Consider the following 22,570-nt stretch of genomic DNA (forward strand, 5'->3'; position numbering starts at 1 on the left):
GAGGCTGGAAAAGTTACCCTACACCAGAAGCAGTCATCAGAGGGGTACGGGTGGGAAAACAAAGTGAGGCTCCCCTCTAAGATAACTCATGATGACCTCTTCTGGGAACAACGTGGACTACTAGGTGGCAGAATCAACACTACCACTTTAGACTGAAATAAAGAGAGAACATTTTTCAACTGTTCATAATAATTCCCATAAATTATCTCAGAGATGTGTTAATTGTTTTTCAGGGAGTTTTTAATGTGAGGAATGTTCAAGATGTGACCTCTCCCTCCAAAGTGACAAGCCCATTCTACTTCCTCAGAATTCCACCATCTCAATCAATTGCATGTGTTCACTTAAATTCAGGACCAGCCTTGACAAGACATCATTCCTGAGTTTGCCCCGGGGAGGTAGCTCCATTTTGTAGAATGAATTTTCCCTGGAGAACTCCTGTTAACAGTGTCACAAAGACCCCAGTTCTGCTCAGGACTGCCATGCCATGGGGAAAGAAGGGCTCTCGCTTTTCTCCCATGCTGTTTTCCCAAACTAAAATAATGCTAAATAATCCACACCCAAGGGGGACTTGGGAAACACCATCTTGTTTAGTTTGGCCCTTACTTACTGCCATTTCTTGCATCTTGGGGCTAGTGAACAGATAAGCCAGATGTGCTCAAAGCATTTCATCCAGTCACTCTAGAATCACATCCCAATCTCCCCAGTAATCAGCTTCACTTTACTTGATAAATAATAATATCATACGTTAGAGCTTCTTTATAGAAGATGGCTTGCATTTTAGTGGGAGAGACGGGAAAGAACTGAAGGAGTACTACTGATTCTCACTGTTGGAAAGCATCCTCCCACCCCATTGCCCTTTGCAAGGGTATTGCACAAGAAACAATCAGCTCCTTTCTCTCATGCTGTACAAGTTTTACTCCGTCCCCTCCCGATTATTTTGGGAACAGCAACATTATGTGGCCAGTTTGCATACAGAACCTTAAACCAGAAATCCCTCCTCCACCCTCCTACTCCTCATCTGAAACAAAAGGGCTCTTTCTGGTGATATTTTCCCACACTGGATTTCACATGATTAAATACTTAAAACCTTGGTGCTCATAAAGAATTAGATCTGCAGTTGGCACCATCCCTGGCACTGCCATGCTCTACCCTGGACTGATAGAGTATGTGGTGGTGGTGGGGGTACATTGCTCCAAAGCATCCCAAGCTTATTGAGGGAAAGCATGCCCACAGACACACACACTCCCTCAACAGGAATTTAGTATGCTCCATGTTTCCTTAGCGTAACTGCACTATGTAGTGGTATACACCAATGGTACATCGGCCCACACAGCCCAATCCTATGCAGAAGGAAATCTCACTGGGCTCCATCAGTTATTCTTCCAGAAAAGCATGCAGAGAATGAATATCAGAATATCAGCCTTATTCTGAGAAACACTTCGAACCATTCATCAGGTCCTTTCCACTCAAAGGTAAGAAGGGCTGGAAAAAAAATCATTCCTTTACTTTAGTGATTTGCAACATTAAGTAGTGGCCAAAAGGATGCTAATAGGAACCTTCATTTGTTCTTTGATCTTGGTGATACACTTCATAACGCAGAACTAATTCATCCCCAAATTAAAGCCAGTGGTAGGCAGAACTGGCAAAGACAAGGGAGAAGGGGGAAATACAGTAGCAGCTTTATCAACTAGCCCTGACAGAGAAGCATTGGGTAGCTTGGCTGTTCATTTCTACTAATTCTGTAATTTAAGCTTTACTTGGACCATGCAAAAAAATGCAACAAGTGTTGGAGGTATCATAGCAAACTGAAGTATCATAGGATCATCAGTACATAACTTCAATTCAAGCTTTCTTAGTATGGTCCATAGTAAACACTTCCACATCGGCAACCAGAAGCACTAAACAAATAAACACCTTGGTTACACTTTTAACTGAGGGCAAAAAACACATTGATCTTGCTTGCAACAAGGACAGTTAACTGGAGTACCTGCCACTGGCTGGAAGATAGTGCTATACGCCTTACTTTTGTCACAAGGAGCTGCACGAGTGGCTTTGGATATTACTAGGGGACATGAGGCTAGGTATATCTGAATGCATATGTGCTGGACGGATAGAGTCAGATGAACATGTGTTTCTGTTCTGCCCCATTTATGACACTATCAGACGCACCTTTATCCAGCCAATTCTGAACACTTACCTGAGATCTTCCACAAAGGAGAAAATCAAGGTACTGCTTCAAGACGCAGATAAGCAAACAACTCTCTGCACAGCTAAATTTTGCACCGCCGCCATGAAATTGCGTACTCGGTATATGGATCAAAAAATTATTTATGATCCAATCCTATAAGTACAAAGCCATTTTTTTTTAACTGGTAACTTAAAGTATGTTTTAAATACTGACTATGATGTCAGACTTTTAACATTTTTATAGTATTGGCAGTTTTCCTGCTTTTTGGATTGTCTTGGTTTTAACTGCATGTATTTGGGTTTTGGTCTGAATGACCGTGAATAAATATTGATTGATTGATATGCTGGACGGAAGAGATAGAAAGTGAGAACAGCATTTGGAAATGAGGGAGAGGGCCAGCCTGTTACATCTGGATGTATAATGCAAATGTGAATTTCCTTATTAAAAAGGATCTTAGAGTCAGACCACTGGTAGGTATATATATAAAAAAACTTTATAATGTGGCTAAGGTTGGTTTGGTTTTAGTAAAATACCCAGAGTGAACCACTGCATTTTCTTGATTGCTACAAGCAAATATAGTTGTTTTTCCTCAAATTAGCTATTTTGGATTTTTAATTTAATCTAAACTACAATTAATCTTGACATAATATATTACAGAAATCATGTAAGTGAAGTGTTTTGGATAACTGAAATACACAATATTATTATTAATGAAGACCAGGAGGAGGTTAATTATCCAGAAAACTACCCCCTAGGGAAACAAAGATGCAAAGTCACAGAGCATTTTGAAAGTATGCAGTTATTAGTTACCTTTATGCATGAGGCTCAGATCCAGACTCACAGCACTTGGAGGTTTAAAAAATCTTTACTGGGAAAGATTATCTGCAAACATATATTATATTCACCTGCTTCAATTTCCTTACTGAAGCAGAGTACAAAAGCTTAAAGTAGTTACAAAAGCAGCATACTATAAGCCTCTTGTGACTAGGCTGCAAGCAGACTACATGGCACACATCAGCAGATGGAGAGAACTAAGCCTGAGGCTGCTCTTTGCTTGCCTCAGCAAAAGGACTCATTGATCTGCTCTTCCTGAAGAAAAAGGAAGTGGGCAAGAGCCCACCTTAAACAAAGGAATCCCCAGAGCACACCTGTTCATGGGTGCAGTTCCCAGAACTGACCACCTGGCACCACTAGTGAGCACACAGGTGCAGCTTATCTGCTTAATCAGTTTAAGGACAGTCCATCAAGGCTGACTTCACCAAATTACTTGCTGATTGCAGTTCTCTCTTTGCCATCTTTCTGTGCATCAGGTATCGTTGATAAGCTGTTCATGTCATCAAAAATGGAAGAGATAAAATGGAAAGCACCTTAAAGCAGGGTTTCTCAACCTTTTTACTGTTGAGAGGGCCAAGTGCTATGAGGAAAGACGTGGGAATGTTCAGCCTGGAGGTGAGGAAATTGGGAGAGGACATGATTGCTCTTTAAGTATTTGAAATGGAGGTGGTCAAGGAGTGGTTCCTGTTGGCAGCAGAGGATAGGACCCGCAGTAATGGCTTTAAACTTCATTTAGAACAATACCAGCTAGATATCAGGGGGGAATTTTTCATACAGTAGTTCAACAGTGGAATTACCTAAGGAGGTGGTGAGCTCTCCCGCACTGGTGGTCTTCAGGCAGCAACCGGAGAAATACTTATGAATGCTTGAAGCTGATCCTGCATTGAGCAGGGGGTTGAACTAGATGGCCTATATTGGCCCATCCAGCTCTATGATTCTAAATAACAGAAAAAATAAACTTTTTAATTCCCATGACAAATGTACCTCAGCTGTTGATGAATCATCTTAGTATGATTCTTTGAATCAGATTATAGATTGTTGCAAATCTATCTCCAAGTAACCTTGTTTCAACCAGTAGAAGGAAAGGAAGAAAACAGAATTGCACTTAACTGTAAGTGCTGTTCATCGAGTAGTATTCTGTGCTGGCACACATGGGACTGCGTTTCCGCAGATCTGCCACGGAAAGCAGCAAGTGAACTTTAAAAAGATGAAATCAGCTCCCGAGTGCTCCCCTTCCTTTCATAGGGGGTCATTTTCCCATCCAAAATCATGTGGGGGGAGGGGTCGAGCACTCTCCCCTCAGTTCTTGTGAGTAAAATAATGCAACATGCCCACAGTGGGGATAGGAGGGAGGGTTATGTACCTGCACAGAAGAAATGTACCTGCACAGAAGAAACTGCTTGATGAACAGCAGTTACAGGTAAGTGCAACTCTGTTTTCATCAGTTTTCATCTGCAGCTTCTGTGCCGTCCCACATAGGAGACTAGCAAGATCACTCACTGTGAAGGAGGGTGTGGGCACTTAGCGAAAAATGGACTGCAGTCCTGCCTTTCCCACAGCTGTGTCCTTCCTAGTATCGTTGCCCATAGAATAGTGATGTACAAACGTAGATGGGTTAGGCCAAGTAGCTGTACCACACATCTTTCACAGGTAAGCTGACAAAGCCATTGACAAAGCCTGAACCCTAGAAGAATGAGTGGAGACAGGTAGTGGATAGTCAACTTTAGAGTAGGTATGTTGTTGTTGTTGTTATGTGCGAAGTCGTGTCCGACCCATCGCGACCCCATGGACAATGATCCTCCAGGCCTTCCTGTCTTCTACCATTCCCCGGAGTCCATTTAAGTTTGTACCTACTGCTTCAGTGACTCCATCCAGCCACCTCATTCTCTGTCGTCCCCTTCTTCTTTTGCCCTCGATCGCTCCCAGCATTAGGCTCTTCTCCAGGGAGTCCTTCCTTCTCATTAGGTGGCCCAAAGTATTTGAGTTTCATCTTCAGGATCTGGCCTTCTAAAGAGCAGTCAGGGTTGATCTCCTCTAGGACTGACCGGTTTGTTCGCCTTGCAGTCCAAGGGACTCGCAAGAGTCTTCTCCAGCACCAGAGTTCAAAAGCCTCAATTCTTTGACGCTCGGCCTTCCTTATGGTCCAACTTTCGCAGCCATACATTGCAACTGGGAAGACCACAGCCTTGACTAAACGTACTTTTGTTGGCAGGGTGATGTCTCTGCTTTTTAGGATGCTGTCTAGATTTGCCATAGCTTTCCTCCCCAGGAGCAAGCGTCTTTTAATTTCTTTGCTGCAGTCCCCATCTGCAGTGATCTTGGAGCCCAGGAAAATAAAATCTGTCACTATCTTCATTTCTTCCCCATCTATTTGCCAGGAATTGAGAGGGCCGGATGCCATGATCTTTGTTTTCTTGATGTTGAGTTTCAAGCCAACTTTTGCACTCTCCTCCTTCACCCGCATCAACAGGCTCTTTAGTTCCTCTTCACTTTCTGCCATTAGAGTGGTATCATCTGCGTATCTGAGGTTGTTGATATTTCTCCCTGCAATCTTGATCCCAATTTGTGACTCCTCTAATCCCGCATTTCTCATGATGTGCTCTGCATACAAGTTAAATAGGCAAGGCGACAGTATACAGCCTTGCCGAACTCCTTTCTCAATTTTGAACCAGTCAGTGATCCCATGTTCAGTTCTCACTGTTGCTTCTTGACCTGCATATAAATTTCTCAAGAGACAAATAAGATGCTCTGGTATTCCCATCTCTTTAAGAACTTGCCACAATTTGTTGTGCTCCACACAATCAAAGGCTTTAGCATAGTCAATGAAGCAGAAGTAGATGTTCGTCTGGAACTCCCTAGTTTTCTCCATGATCCAGCGTATGTTGGCAATTTGATCTCTAGTTCCTCTGCCTCTTCGAAATCCTGCCTGTACTTCTGGAAGTTCTCAGTCCACATATTGCTGGAGCCTAGCTTGTAGGATTTTGAGCATAACTTTGCTAGCATGAGAAATTAGTGCAATGGTGTGGTAGTTTGAACATTCTTTGGCATTGCCCTTCTTTGGGATTGGAATGTAAACTGACCTTTTCCAATCCTGTGGCCATTGTTGAGTTTTCCAAATTTGCTGGCATATTGAGTGTAGCACTTTTACTGCATCATCCTTTAAGATTTTGAATAGTTCAACTGGAATGCTGTCACCACCACTAGCTTTATTATTGCTCAGACTTCCTAAGGCCCATTTGACTTCACATTCCAGGATGTCTGGCTCCAGGTCAGTAACTACCCCACTGTGGTCATCAGGGATGTTAAGCTCGCTCTTGTATAGTTGTTCTGTATAATTTTGTCACCTTTGTTTAATCTCTTCTGCTTCTGTGAGGTCCCTACCATTTTGGTCCCTTATCATACCCAACTTTGTATGAAACGTTCTCTTCATATCTCCAATTTTCTTGAAAAGATCTCTGGTCCTCCCCATTCTATTGTTTTCTTCTATTTGTTTGCACTGTTCATTTAAGAAGGCATTCTTATCTCTTCTAGCTTTTCTCTGGAATTCTGCATTCAGTTGGGTGTATCTTTCTCTTTCTCCCTTGCCTTTCACTTCCCTTCTCTCCTTAGCTATTTGTAAAGCTTCCTCAGACAGCCATTTTGATTTCTTGCATTTCTTTTTCTTTGGGATGGTTTTAGTTGCTACCTCTTGTACAATGTTGCGAACCTCCGTCCATAGTTCTTCAGGCACTCTGTCTATCAGATCTAATTCCTTAAATCTATTTGTCACCTCTACTGTGTATTCGTTGGGGATATGATTTAGTTCATACCTGAGTGGCCTAGTGCTTTTCCCTACTTTCTTCAATTTAAGCCTAAATTTTGCAACAAGAAGCTCATGATCTGAACCACAATCAGCTCCTGGTCTTGTTTTTATTGACTGGATAGAACTTTTCCATCTTTGGCTGCAGAGAGAGTAGGTATAGGATAACTTAATAGCATGTACTATCCAGTGTGAAATTGTCTGCACAGAGGCACCTTTTCCATGATTTGGGCCTTTGAAGCAGATCATCAGGGTGTTTAGTATTCACCCTGTCAAAATAAAATAAAACAGTTCTATGAATAGCCAGTGTGTGTACGGTTTTTTTGGATTGGGAAAAAAGTAGGTAAGGAAATATTTTGTCCCAGATGAAACCTCAACACAACCTTAGGGAGAAAGTCAATATTTGGACAGAGAACCAGACTATCATGGTGAACCTGTAAGAAAGGGGGATCACATAGCAGAACAGCAAGTTCACGCACTCTCCTAGCTGAGCTAACCAACACCAGAGAAGCAGTCTTGTACAACACTAATGAAAGATCCAAGGAGGTTAAAGGTCTTCGGTTGAGGCCGGGGCCAGGAAGATCTCGTGGCCACTCCCCACATGCCAACCTTTAACATCTGGTCCACCCTTATAATGATGAGTTTTAATGAAGGGTTTTATTGGGGATTTTATTATCTTACTGTGACCAACCACGAGCCATTTGGAATATGAATTCCAAAATAAATAAATGTGGGAACTGCACAGAAACCATGAAGATGAATGACTGGTTCAACTATGAATACCAGACACTTGTGAGAAAAGTGAGAGAGTATCATAAGGAACTAAGAGTGGAGAGATCTTAATATGCCCTAAATAGATTCAGGATTATGAGAGTTCGAAACAACTGATAGCAAAAAACCAAAACAAAACCAGGCAAATTTAGTTTAAAAAGTGGAAAGCTTTGATATCCGCTACCCAAGAGGGAAATAGTAGACACTTCTGGCATATTGTGACTATAACAGCCTCAAGGAGGTATCCCATATTCCTTTCTGTATCTTCCCAGATGTTTTGAGGGAAATATATGGGAAATATAAAGAGGAATTGGCGGTCTTCCTATTTATATATTAGCTATCATGCTGCAAGGGAGGTACTGAGGATGGCTTGTCCCGTGTACCCTTTTGTAGCCTGCAGTATCACTGGCAGCACAGGCAGAGCTTCAGAGGCCTGAGCAATGGTGTCTAGTTAAAAAACGCTGGATCTAGAACTGCTGCTGGTTGTTCCATTTCCAATCCCACTGCATCAGCCAGTTTTGTGACCGGTTTGGTATACATTTTTAAGTCCTCTGATGGAGAGGAAGGCTTCTGTTCAGAAACCAGTGATATACTGGAGGGATCAGAAGCTTTATCATATGATTCAGAATCTGAATACAAATCTTGCTCTCCATCTGAAGATGATAATATTGAAACAGAAGCTTGATGATAATATTCCCAGTTCCAAGCATGGTGATTATAAAAGGGAGTAATATCTTCCATCTATGATTCTATGTCTCTATAAGATCTTCCATGTATGTCTCTGTAAGAACTGGCCTCGTCAAAGCCATGAGAATGCAGGTGTCAGACTGCAGAATCAACTGGAGAGTACTCCCAATACTGGGAAAAGGTGCAACTGCTGCCTTGCTGCATGTCTTGGTATTGATCACTTCTCTGATACTGGGAGCTTTCTCTCACCCTGAGGCTGATGTTTGGCATTCCTTTCTGCAGGCACAGCTACTGATGTCTCTTCAGTCTGCCCGTCTGAAAGGGATGCTGCTGGCGATCTTAGCACCTTCACTGGCAACTGACTGCTCCCTTCCCAATCTTTTTGAAAGACTTCTAGAACTGGTGTGACAACCTCAGTGCCCTGTATCAGCACTGATTTTTGAAGTGCCACTGGAGTGTCGGTAGGTGCAGATGACTATGTTCTGATTTCTGTCTCTTAGTCTTTTTATTATGATCAGAGGCAGCCGGTAATCTCACCCAAGCTCTCCAGTGCTGCAAATTCCCGTATTCTCCCTCTTCTGGCTGCCGCTGTCCTCTTCCTAGTCTGTCCTTTCCGTCTTTTCCTTGGGTTTCTTCTTCCTTCTTATGTCCAAGACAAGGATTTTAAAATTGTGTTCTGAGCCCAATCCTGGTGCTGGCTCTAGTGTTTCTTAAGCACTTCCTACCTCTCAATGGTGTTTAACTACTTTAGCGACTACTTCCTGTACTAATTCCTAGCCAGGAAGTCTCACACGACAGCGCAAGAGGTTTCTCCCATAACAGAGTCTTTAGTCTTTTACCATGATTGCACCCAGGTTGCACCCAGGATTTTTCCCTTGTAGGAAGAACAATTCTTAAATGTTGTGAGCTGCTCCATACACATGCAGCTGACATTTAAATATATTTTTCTTTCATAGCATTTACCTCACTGGCAGTCTTCGAGTAGAGGCTGGACAGATACTTATCTAGCGGGTTGGACTAGATGGCCTGTATGGCCCCTGCCAACTCTATGATTATATGATTCTATGCATAGTTTGAGAAGAGCCTCTTGTGGCGCAGGGTGGTAAGGGAGCCAACATGCTGTCTGAAGCTCTAACCATGAGGCTGGGAGTTCTATCCCAGCATCCGGCTCAAGGTTGACTCAGCCTTCCATCCTTCCGAGGTCGGTGGTAAAATGAGTACCCAGCTTGCTGGGGGGGGGGGGACGGTAATGACTGGGGAAGGCACTGGCAAGGCCACCCTGTATTGAGTCTGCCATGAAAATGCTAGAGGGTGTCACCCCAAGGGGTGACTCGATGCTTGCACAGGGGATACCTTTACCTTTACCTTTTATGCATAGTTTGAAGAAACTGAGAATGAGAAATTGCTGCTGCTACAGTTAAGGAAGAACTGAAAAATAAGCATGGCCTTGCCCACCCTGGGCCTGTGCAGTGAGCAGCCATTGTGAGAGGAGAAGCTTGTGCTCAAAGTTTTAAAGCTTTCATAGGTTCTGGGGCTCTGCACATGCACACTTAAGATCCTGTATGTGTGATTGACAGAGAAACATTATAGACAAGGGAAAAAACAATTTGAAGTTTGCTTCCAAAAAAAGATAAAGGTAAAAGTGGTCTCAAAACAACTGGGGGGAGGGTAGGTGCAACAGGAAAACACACACAGAAACAAAAACTAAATCCCTATCAAATCTGGGAACAAAGTGAAATAATGTGGAACAATCCCCCCCCCCCAAAAAAAACCTTCCAGAAAATTCTATACCATCTTAACTTTTCTGATCAATGTCACATTCTTTACCTCTGTATTTAAAGAACACACTTCAGTTGTAAAAGGTAAATGATTTCCTGCATTGTCCTGGAGAAGCTAACTGGAAGATTAAGAACACAGTGATGCAGCAGCATTCAGCAGCCTAAAATGGAATCTTCTTCACTTTCTGAGTTAGTTCTTTCAGTCAGCAGAATAGAATTGAAAGAGATCACAAAGATGTCAATCTGATGTGAGGATACAGTTCCTTCTAACCAACTTCTCTGCTCCCCCTGAGTATGACCAAACAACTCTTTCAATAGGAATATGTGGGTGGCTGGGGGGGGGGGGGGCAAGCTAAAATCACAGGGGGAAACTGCTGCTGATTCCAATCAGCCAAAATCACGAGTTCGCTTCTTCCCCAGTAAAAATGGGTATTGTGATCAATGTTGTGGGGATTTCTCAGATGTCAATGCTCATCCCAAATATAACAGAATCCAAGATCACAGGCAACCAGTTCCCAGCAAATGAAGTATTAAGTTGGTGAAGCAAAATCAGTGAGGAACTAATACGCATCTTCTGAGTGGGAGAAACTATCTTCCCTAGATTGGCCCTGAGAGAGAAAAATAAAACCCTGCTACACAGTCATCTTAAAAATCAGTTGGACTTTACTTTGAAAATACATCAATTAGATCTGGCATACTACCCAGGCTTCTTGTACAAAGACGTCAGATTTGAGGCACAAGGAAAGGAACGTGTAAAAAACAAAACAAAACAATATCCCCTCCCCATCTACATACAGGTTAGTGTTCATTTTATCTTAAACTCTTGTGGACCACAACAAAAAATTCTGCTTTGCTGCATATGACCACTTGGCTCTGTCCTTTCAGTTCTACGGTGGTTCTGGGAGACCTGTGGCTGTTACTTGGTTGCTAGCAGTTGCTTACGCTGTTGTTCCAAGAGGGCCTCTAGGTGGTCTGCCCTCTTCATGGCTGCCTGCAAAGACAAGAGAACCCAATTTACACAGAGTATCTCAGGGAGGGCAGTGTGGTCAGCTAGTAGAAGACAGCTGGGGACACATGATCTGACATCTTTTAAGGATAGGGGTTATCAGGAGAAGGCACAAAATGACTAAAGATAATATAATGGAAATAAACTTTTATTTCATAATATTTGCAAAATCTCAACACATGCATACAGGACAACAATCACTGTGACTAATCAAAATTACTCTGATTTTGGAAAACTGTTGTATAGGGAAGATAAATGGCTTGATTTTTCGCTAATTATTTCTGACTTTAGTAGGAAAACACAGATCAACAACCAATTATTGTAAATTCAACCGAAGTAAAAAAGTGCAATCGAGTAGTATTCTGTGCTGGCACACATGGAACTGCGTGCAATGGCAGTATAATGTGGGAAAACAGTTAGTTCAGAAGGTATTATATTCTTGTATGCAGAGTAAGGAAGAACACATTTTAATGCAACCCAGTCAGGATTTGACATACTAAAAACAATCTATGGTGCATAGGAAGCAAAGTAATACATATTTGTAATGGAATTGTCCTAAAATCCAGCAGTTCCAGAAATATGTTATTAAAATATAAGTTATTAATCACCAAGAAATAGGAGATTCATTCACTGATTACTTCTCAAACTCATCATAAATTACTAGGAACATTGTAAATGATTACAAAGATGAGGGAAGTGAAATCCAGAAAGTGTGATAAACAAATCATGGGTAACTGAAAGCTGAGCATTAAGATGGTCAATGAATCTAAGGGAAAAAGGAGCAAAAAGTGTTTTAAAATAACTGAGCATAGTTTTGTTAAATATTGGAACAATAAGACAAGTCCAATGTTTGTTATAAAAGTTACCTTTACAGCGACTTTGTGCAAGCATAAGTATATTTATACTTCTAAAGGAACAGTTCAATAAAAATTCTCTTTCAAAGCTCCAGTGATTTTTAGCCTGTAGGAGTACTCTGGCCCTATAATGGGTGGTTCAGAGATGTCTTTAAATTACACACTTGACTTGGTCTGATTTGTTCTCCATTACAGCCTTGCAATGGGTAGCTTTCTTGGATTCCATGCATTAAAATCGTTATTATTTTCTGGGTTTTTTCCTCTACATTGAAGATGATAAAGGACAAAAGGGCTTGCAACCCGAAGAGAAGCTTACCTCATACTGCTTTCGCAGGCTGTTCACAGTCTCCTCCTTCTTCACAATTGCTGTCTTAACTCTACAGAGAGAGAACCAGGGACTTAAAGCGTACAGGTACCTTGCTAGAAAGGGAGCTTCTGCTTCTACAAGGGCAATGTTAGTCTCCTCTGCACGCACACACACCCTGCAAGATCCTTCTATTCCATTTTTATGTCACTCACCTTCTAAGCACATGAAAGTCTCTTCTTCCATTTTATCCTAAAGCAACTTTAAAAGGAGATTAGGCTGAGAGTGGATTACTAAACCCAAAGTCACTCAATGAGCTTCATGGCATAATGGGGGTCTTGAACCTAGATCTTCCTAGTCCTAGTTCAGCATTCTAAGAAGAAGAAGAAGAGTTGGTTCTTATATGCTGCTTTTCTCTACCCGAAGGAGGCTCAAAGCGGCTTACAGTCACTTCCCCATTTTTCTCCCCACAACAGACCCCCTGTGAGATGGGTGAGGCTGAGAAAGCCCTGATATCACTGCTCGGTCAGAACAGTTTTATCAGTGCCGTGGCGAGCCCAAGGTCACCCAGCTGGTTGCATGTGGGGGAGTGCAGAATCGAACCTGCCATACCAGATTAGAAGTCCGCATTCCTAACCACTCCACCAAACTGGCTCAGTATACAATAAGACTCCTACTTACATTTTACTAGCTTCTCATCCTCTTTAGTACTCAATCAATATAAAAACAGATTATTAAGATCCATGGTAAAAAACCAAGACAACGTAAGGTTTATTCCTGCTCACATTACCACTAGGCCACTGACAGCAACTTGAGATTCCTACAGCTGCCACCATCTGCAGGTCCAAAAGTTGCTGCTTTATATTCAAAAGGAAAAAAGGTAGTGCAGTGGCACAGAAACATTAATCCTGTGAAAGACAGCAGTTGCAAATAGCCACCTGCCCTTCAACAGAATACTGACATGCATTTCAAGCAAACTGCCATGGATCTTAAGGTCCTATGAACTAGTCCTTACTTAATGGCATAAGACAAAAGCAAAAACAGAAGCACTTTCTGTAATTGTACTCAATTGCTATGTAAAACATCTATTCCACTTTTTGCAATTAAAAAAATGTAAAAACTATTCAATAATGCAAACTGGGAGAGGGAGAAAAGAGAGGGGCCAAGGCAGTGCTTATGCCTCTTAAAGCAGGGACTAACTAATAAACAGCCAACCATTCTCAAAGCAATATACATGTTTATATCTAGTGTAGAATTCGGTGCTGAGAATTTGTTTTCAAAAGCATACCCAGCTGTAGCATGTCACAATAGGATCAGTTGGAGTACCAGACTGCTTGTTGTGGCCCTATAAAGTCAAACACCTGGCATGTTTGCACAGGGACATAGTTACCAATTAGCAAATGCCAAAAGTCATGCTTTGCAAATTCAGCAGATATTGCTGGGCTAAGAAAACACAGTACAATGCTATGTTCTCTGCAGTCTTGGGCAGGGAGAGGCAAAACCACGAAAATGAGAAAAGCCAATCCATGGCTCTAGCATCCTTCTTTATCAGATCTGAACACTCTCACAGAAGGTGCAAACAAACTCTCACCTTTTATGCACCTCTTCTAGCTCTTCTTCTTTTTCCCGTGTCACTCTATCCAGTTCTAAGCGTTGGCGAGCACGAAGCTCAGCTATCTCTCCTTTGAGCCGCTTGTTCTCCTCTTCTGTGTCCACAAGCCGGTCAGCAAACTCCTGCCGGATAACCTCAGAGAGGCTGCTGCGTTCCTGAGCAAGCTGGTCCCTCACCTGTTAAGAGTAAGCATAAATACTGAAGTTGAGAGAAGGCAACTCATATTATGTCACCCCCTCCTTCCTGGCCATTTTCATCTTTAAAGGTATCCCTGTGCAAGCACTGGGTCATGTCTGACCCTTGGGGTGACGCCCTCCAGCGTTTTCATGGCAGACTCAATACGGGGTGGTTTGCCAGTGCCTTCCTCAGTCATTACCGTTTACCCCCCAACAAGCTGGGTATTAAATTTTACCGACCCTAGAAGGCTGAGTCAACCTTGAGCTGGCTGCTGGGACTGAACTCCCAGCCTCATGGGCAAAGCTTTCAGACTGCATATTTGCTGCATTACCACTCTGCGCCACAAGAGGCTCCGTATTTTTATCTTTACGTTCATTTAATTCCAGAGGAAGTTCCTACATTCAGTATTTTACACCTACTGTATGCAGCAGTCCTAAGCTTTATCCAGAGACAAGAACTACACCCAGCTTGGTGTAGTGGTTAGGAGCGCTGACTTCTAATCTGGCGACCAGCTGGGTGACCTTGGGCTCATCACAACGCTGACCAAGCAGTAATATCTGGGCTCTCTCAGCCTCACCCACCTCACAGGGTGTCTATCGTGGGGAGAGGAAAGGGAAGGGGATTGTAAGCCACTTTGAGACTCCTTTGGGTAGAGAAAAGCAGCATATAAGAACCAACTCTTCTTCCTCTTTGTGGGCAGGGGGAGCTGGAGTAATTAGAAAACAGGGTGTCACTTACCTGTAGCTGCTGTTCATTGACTGGTCTTCTGTGCAGGCACACCTGGGACTGCGTCTTTGCAGCCCAGCAACAGAGAGGATTTGCAAACTATAAAAGTCATTATTTAGCTTCCAAGAGTGCTCCCCCCCCTCCCATCAGAGAAACTTTCCTGCCCAAAAGTGACTTGATCAGGGAGGGGTGTGCTCTCTTCCCTCAGTTCTCCATCTGTTGTTATGCAAACAGAATGTACACACAGGTCAAAGGCCTCCAATCTAAGATGAAAGTCTACAGCAGGAACAGAGGAAGGGATGTGTGTCTGCACAGAAGATCATTCGATGAACAGCAGTTACAGGTAAGTGCAACACTGTTTTCATCTTCGTGGCTTCTGTGCAGCCCCCATATGGGAGAACAGCAAGATCACTTACCAACCTTCAGCAGAATGTTGACTGGACAACAGACTTCCTCACAATCGCTACTTGCGAAGAGTCGACATCCACAGAGTAGTATAGTAATGTCGAATAACAGTGGATGGCATCAACCACATTGCAGCAGAGTAAATGTCCAACAAGGAGAGGCCAGAGGAGAAACCCACCAAAGCAGCCTGACCCCTGGTGGAATGAGCTGTTATGTGGAAAGGGCACTCTGTGTGCTAGAGAGTAAGCATGTGTAATGGCTCATGGGAATTGTAGTCCATGGACATCTGGAGGGCTGCAGTTTGACTACCCCTGGTCTAAGCACTACACTGTCCCTATGGGTCTGTAAAAACGGGGCATCCACAGACAAGGCTGCCAACTCCCCCACCCTTCAGGCTGACATAATGGGACACCAGAAAGGCCATCTTAAAAGATGGAAGGGACAGATCACACAAAGCCATGGGTTCAAATTGTTTATGTTTTAAACACAACTGGATGAGGAAAAACCTGTAGCTTTCTGGGTCATCTCTCTCCCTTTTTTGAAGACTGGGATAACATTTGGTCTCCTCCACCCTTCTGGCGCATCTCCATGCCTCCAAGAGGTCCGAAAGATGATGGAGATGGATTCCACAAGCTCACCAGAAAATTCTTTAAGCACTCTTGGGTACACACCATCCAGTCCAGGGGATCTGAACTCATCCTGTGCAGTCAAGGTCTCTCGACATCCTCTCTGTCCATGTCAGCCTGCCTCCCAGACACGATACCTTGCCTACTACCATCCCTAGATGTGTCCATATTCTTCTGGGAAGACACTGAGGCAAAACAGATACGGAGCCTTTCTGTCCTCCGTCACTTTCTCCAGCTTCACCCAACAGCGGGCTTATTGCCTCGTTTCTCTTATGTTTGTTCCTGACATATCTGTCAGGATATTTTTTTGTTATAGTGGGCTTCCCTGGTCAGTCTCAACTCACTCCCAGCTTTGGCCTTTCTGATGGCTGATCTGCAATGCCTTCTGTTCTCTTTAATATTATTATTTGTTTTATTTTATTTTATTTTCTTACAGAAAGACTATTCACCTCAGAAGGTAATAACAGCTTACTGTTAGGTCCTCTTTCCACACTGGCAGAAAAACAACTGAGGGAAGAGTGACGCCCCTCCCTGATCACGTGACTTTGGGGCGGGATAGTTTCTCTATGAGGGGAGGGGGGAGCACCATTGGGAGCTAAATAATGACTTTTATACCTTGCAAATCCTCACTGTGGCTGGCCTGCAAAGATGCCCACATGGGACTAGGTTGGACTGCACAGAAGCCATGAAGATCAACGTATCTTTGTTATACGTTCTCTTTACGAGGCACCTCACTCTCAGATAATATTCCCTCTACTTAGAGATGTAACTCGCAACACCAGCCAAGAAAAAATTAGATTTCTCCTGTGGGAAGGAAATGCTACTATATGCAAGCAGATAGCTAAATTTTGTGCAATGGCCATTAGATTACGCCAGCTATTTGTGGAAGCAAATAAATGAAATCACCAACCATAGCGACTTACCTTGTGTTCCATTTAATATAGAAAAGGAATTCTAGTTTTGTTTTAAAATGCTCTTATACTATACGTTATAGATAACATATTAATAATACATATTTTAATAACGTATAGCTTTTGCATGAATATGCTTTTTAGCCTGTTATTTGTTGAGCGCGGCAGTATCAAAGTTAAATAAATAAACAAACAAAATGTTAATACAATCGAGCTCATTCCTTCTGCACCACTGAACTACACAAGGCCAGGCTTCTCTCCTCCCTTATTCTCCCAAATGCCTTGGAGAGAAACCCAGCAGCAGAAGAACTCACCCGAGCAGGAATAAGCGCTGGGCAGCCACTGCTCCCTTCCCTGCAATACACTCACCTTGCGGATATCCTCGGCCTCCTGCTCCTTTTGCCGCAACAGACTCTGCAGATGGACAATCTCGCCTTCTGCCTCTGACAACCGCCCTTTAAACTCACTACAGCGCTCCTGGAGCTTGCGTTCTGATAGCTCCAGCTCCTGCAGTTCTGCTTCATACTTGTCTCGCACTCTCTTAATTCTGAAGAGAGAAAGGCAGAACCTAATTGTCAGGAGTTTTTTTTTTAATTCCATTTTATGACTAGCAAGATTTCAGTCCAGTAGTACCTTAAAGACTAAGATTTCCAGGGTATAAGCTTTCGAGAGTCAAAACTCCCTTTGTCAGACAAAGAGCTTATACCCTGGAAATGTTATTGGTCTTCAAGCTACTACTGGACTTGAATCTTACTCTTGTATTGCAGACCAACACTGTCACCTATCTGAAACCAGTTTATGCATGTGACAACTTAAGGAAGATACAGCAAGCTGCACAGTCTCAAAAATGCAACTAGTGCCGCTCATTTGTGGCTGGGCTCAAATCCATGCCTGGGATCATAGGACACACAATGTCTTTAATGTTGAGTATAGAATGAGGCATGAGAGGGAAAGGCTTTGCCTTTGACAGAATCCACAACACAACCAGCATCCCCACCCAACCTACAGACCTCTTTCCCTCCTCATTCCTGCCAGACAAGACTGCAGCCACATTTGCCTTGCTGCCCTCTGGTTACTTGTAGTGAATGTGTTTGGCAATTTGTTCAAGCAGATAATGCCCTATGCCTGACAGAACAGGTCTGTTTTGTAGGGCCTAAGTAGCTCTGGTAGTTCTATCAGGGTCTGGGTTTCCACTGGCAGAGTATTCCACCAGGCAGGGCCAAAAAGGCCCTGGATGAGGCCAGACATATTTCTTTGGGGCCAGGGACCACCAACATATTAGCCTTCAGATATCTTAGTGTTCTGGGGGCATAATGGGAAAGGTGGCCCCTCAGATATGCAGGCAATCTTTCTCAACTTTTTTGCAGTTGAGAAACCCCTGAAACACTCCTCAGGCTTCGAGAAACCATCATTGGCCGTTTGTGGGGGGGGGGGGGGGAGATCAACATGACCATATGTGACCCGATAAATGTTTAAATATATAAGTCTTATATAATAGGTCAACATTAAGACAAGCAAGAAAAAAAAGTATCTTGTCTTCAGTCTTCAATATCTTTAATAATAATCATCAAACACAGCCAAGACTTGTATCCTAGTTAATAACTAGTTTCATTGTTAGGACTTCCTCAGTTGTATAACAAGAGGTATCAATTAATATATTATTCTTTGACAACAATAATATTTAAAAACAGTTACAAGGCAAATATACTTACTGTGCAACCAATAAATTCAAGCACAGCTTAAAGTTTCTTGGTTAACAGAAGAGGCAAGTGACAAGGCAACAGTATCCTACTACTTAGGATACTAGTCCTGGTTGTGTTTGATGATTGTTATTTAACAAGACACCATGGACTAGCTTTCAATAAAACTTTGTTGATCTTAAAGGTGCCACTGGACTGATAGTGTGCTTATTTGGGAGACTTGGGCAAGACTATAACATATCCCAGTTCAAGTAAATGCTTGAGGCCATGAGTAAGTTAGAAGTCAAAGGAGGACCTCTGTGCGCTTGAAGCTGAGGACAAAAAGCCACCTGTGATGAAGGAACATAGGTAACCATCTTGAATTTACAGATAGGATTGCCTATCTAATCAGTTGGTCATTAAAAAAAAAGCAGGAAGGAAAATGGAGAAGCATACTGGCAGTTCAATCTTAAGGAGAATTATATACTTTTAAGCCTATTTATGTTAATTTAGAAGAGTAACTCTGATTAGCACTGCAAAAATCACCTTAAAGAGCTATGGAGAAAACTCTAGCTTAGCAGAAGCTGCTGCTAACTCAGGCTTAGGGTTTTGGTTCTTATCTTCAAGGCTATACACATCAGGGGTAGTCAAACTGCGGCCCTCCAGATGTCCATGGACTACAATTCCCAGGAGCCCCTGCCAGCGTTTGCTGGCAGGGGCTCCTGGGAATTGTAGTCCATGGACATCTGGGGGGCCGCAGTTTGACTACCCCTGTTATACATGGTCTGGGGCCCAGTGTACCTAAGAGACTGTCTCTCTGCCTATACCCCCAAAAGAGCATTATACTCTGCCACCAACAACTGGCTGGTGATCCCTGGCCCCAAAGAAGAATGTCAGTCCTCAACAAGGGCCAGAACTTTTTCTGTCCTGGCCCCCACCTGGTGGAATGACCTCCCTGAAGAGATCAGGGCCTTGCCTGAATTCCCACAATTCCGCAGGGCCTGCAAAAGGGAGCTCTCCACCAGGCATTTCCCTGTGACTGAACAACCCAGCGACACCTACAGGTCCCCCGTTCAGACACCTCCTCCATGGCCTACACCAGTCTGACCTCTCTGGGTTTTTTATCTAAGTTGTCGTTCTTGTTATATTATTGTTGATCAAAATCAATGATAATTAATTTAAACCACTGTTGGATTACTGTTGATGTTATTTCTGACTATGTTATATGCTTAGGTTGTTCCATGTACTACCCTACAACGTTATATGTAAATTGCCCTGAGCCATATGGGAGGGCAGTATAAAAATCAAATAAATAAATAAATAAATAAATAGAGCCAAGAATGTCTCCTAGGTAGTCTCACTGGTGACTAAATGAACAGATATCTTTGCCTACAGCTAACTACTTCTTACTAGATGTAATGCAACCCTGGGAATAGGTTTACCACACAACTGCATGCCATAAGGAGAAACAGGTTATAAAAGGACTGAACAACTATGCAGGAAGCACCTGGGGAGCTTTCCAGCTACCCTTGGCCTTGACATAACAGTATCTTACCGGTTCTCTGTGGCTCTTTCACACTCCTCCTTGGCAGATGACATGTCAGCTTCTAGCCGCTGGATAACTAATTCAATCTCTTTGTCCCTCTCTTTCCGGACTTCCTCCCTCATCTCTCGCTCACGAGTATGCAACCAGGCCTCCTGGAGACAATATTGAGAGACCTTATAAGTACCATCCAAGCAACCAGAAGTCTGGCTGAAAAGTAATAGCTGTATAACTACCTCCTTCTTCAGGTAATTGGCTTCCCAGGCCTGCTTCTCTATCTCTAGCCGCACCTTCAAGGCTTGGACCTCTGCCTTGATGAAAGAAAAAATAACACAGTGAGTGAGGGAGGAATGAGAGATGGAAACTAGCCCCAGTGTCTCCATCCAACCCACGATATATTAAACCTGCTAGAGTCTTTATATTAAAATCTTCCATCAGAAAAAACAGATTAGTGTGATTACCAAACTGATGCAAAAAAAGGGACAGTTTCCTTCCTAACAAGAGGATAAGACTACAATAGGCCATATTCATTTCCTCCATTGCAACATCCATAGATCTAAGCCAAAACTGCACTGGCCATTGGCAACTGAGGCCCACAACAGTAAAAGTCAGGCTGAAGAGACAGAAAATATCTTTTCCCAGAGTTGAAAGTGATATGAGAGGCCTCCTCGTTTTTTTTAGGCACTGCAAAAATTAGTTTGACCAGAAATTATAGTGGAACAAAGAAATTAGTATAGAGTGCTTCTATCATAAAATTCAAGGGGACATGCACACCATCTAGTCCAACCGCCTGCTCAATGCAGGATCAGCCTAAAGCATCTGTCCAACTGTTGCAGAAATACTGCCAGTGAGGGGAAGCTCACCACCTCCCTAGGCAGTATATTCTACTGCTGAACTACTTGACTGTGAACATTGTTCTCATGCTATCATTCTAAGTGTAGTTTAAGCCCATTACTGCGGGTTCTACCCTCTGCTGCCAACAGGAACCGCTCCCTGACCTCCTCTGTGACAATCTTTCAAATACTTAAACAGAGCAATTAGGTCCCCTCTCCTCCCCCTCTTCTCCAGGCTGAACATTCACAAGTCCTACAGTCTTTCCTCATAGGGCTTAGTTCCCAGACCCCAAATCATTCTTGTTCTCTCCTCTGAACTCTCTCAATTTTGTCCGTGTCCTTTTTGAAGTGAGACCCCCAGAACTGCATACAGTACTCCAGGTGGGGTCTGATCAATGCAGTATACAGTGGGACTATGACATCTTGTGATACAACCCAAGACTGCACTTGCCTTCTTTACCACCACATCACACTGCCTGCTCATATTTCGCTTACAGCCCACAAGTACCCAAAGATCTCATTCACACCCTCATCCAGTATGCACGCTTCTCATTTTTGTGACCCTGAAGGCAGAACTCTGCACTTCTCCTTATTGAATTGCATCTTGCTCTCATTTGTCCCCTTTTCCAGCATGATGATTTTGTTCAGATCTTCTAGGGCAGTGGTCCCCAACTTTTTTGGGCTGGGGACCGGGCGGGGGGGGGGGGGAGAGGGAGGCCGATCACTCCCGGGTCCCGGCGCAGTGAGCGCCTCGCCGCGGGGTGGGAGGGAGGCATGGGCACGCTGGTGGGCGCAAATGCACAGGTGCGGCAGCTCACTGCGCCAGGGCCCGGGAGCCATTGGCTGCCAAAGCGGCCGATTGCTCCCAGTGCAGCGAGCACCGCGGGGGGGGGGCCTGCCGGCGCCTCCCTCCCCCCCTGCCGTGGCCCGGTACCATGGGCTCCACAGCCCGGGGGGGGGGAGACTGTTCTAGGGTGTTCACTCCTCCTCCCAATTTGGTGTCATCTGCTGATATAATGAGCAGTCCCCCTACCCCAGTCTCAGCCCACTCCCAGCTTTGGCCTCCCTGATGACTGACCTACACTGCCTAGAAACCGGCAGATACTGTTCTTTAGAGCAGGGGTAGTCAACCTGTGGTCCTCCAGATGTCCATGGACTACAATTCCCATGATGCCCTGCTGGAGTTTGCTGGCAGGGGATCATGGGAATTGTAGTCCATGGACATCTGGAGGACCACAGGTTGACTACCCCTGCTTTAGAGGTCTTGCCTTCCCTCCCATATTTTGGGCACTGGTATATAGGCACCAGAAGCCTCTTACTCTTGGTTCTATTTGACCCATCCTTCCCAGGCGGACCACCGGTATTTGCTCTCCTACATTAGAATCTCTCCATTGGACATCTCCTTCCCCTTATGGCTTCAATTTAAAGCTCTCCTGATTAATCTCCACAGGATCCTGCCAAACATATTCTTCCCCAGTTTGGATAAATGAAGCTCATCCTGTGCTAGGCCTTCTTCTAGAAAGCCTATCCCATGGTCCCAGAATCAAAATCCCATCTGCTGGCACCACCAACACAGCCAGCTGTTTACCTCCATTATCTTCAGCTCTCGACTCATTCCTCTTCCCCTGACAGGCAGGACTGAAGAAAAAAACATTTGTGCCTCCATTCGTTTCAGCTGACTCTCAAGATCTTCATCATCAGCCTTAATATGTGCAATTGCGTTGATGGCCACATCGTTCATTGAGTGGTCTTCTGTACAGTCACGCATAGGAACTCTGTTGTTGCAAGCCTGCCATGGAGAAGGAACTAGCAAGCTTATAACTTCTAGAAAGCTCCC

The 22,570-nt window shown here is 43.7% G+C and overlaps 1 protein-coding gene across 10 annotated transcripts in view; it reads right to left on the minus strand.

Annotated features, from left to right (window-relative positions):
- Positions 1 to 10,697: 10,697 nt before the first annotated feature.
- CEP131 (centrosomal protein 131) overlaps positions 10,698 to 22,570 on the minus strand; it is a 79,865-nt gene continuing 67,992 nt past the window's right edge. For 7 of the 10 annotated variants that reach the window (XM_077328244.1, XM_077328242.1, XM_077328240.1 and 4 more), the window contains 7 exons: positions 22,322 to 22,522; positions 20,137 to 20,211; positions 19,913 to 20,055; positions 17,048 to 17,225; positions 13,813 to 14,009; positions 12,234 to 12,294; positions 10,698 to 11,048 (listed from right to left, as the gene is read on the minus strand). In XM_077328244.1, the coding sequence (XP_077184359.1) occupies positions 10,974 to 11,048; positions 12,234 to 12,294; positions 13,813 to 14,009; positions 17,048 to 17,225; positions 19,913 to 20,055; positions 20,137 to 20,211; positions 22,322 to 22,522 (930 nt within the window). In that variant the 3' untranslated portion in view covers positions 10,698 to 10,973. The remainder of the gene's footprint in view (positions 11,049 to 12,233; positions 12,295 to 13,812; positions 14,010 to 17,047; positions 17,226 to 19,912; positions 20,056 to 20,136; positions 20,212 to 22,321; positions 22,523 to 22,570) is intronic. The other 3 variants (XM_077328246.1, XM_077328245.1, XM_077328247.1) reach the window with 1 other exon arrangement.

This window comes from Paroedura picta, chromosome 3 (assembly GCF_049243985.1).
Source record: "Paroedura picta isolate Pp20150507F chromosome 3, Ppicta_v3.0, whole genome shotgun sequence".
NCBI classification, from domain to species: Eukaryota; Metazoa; Chordata; class Lepidosauria; order Squamata; family Gekkonidae; genus Paroedura; species Paroedura picta.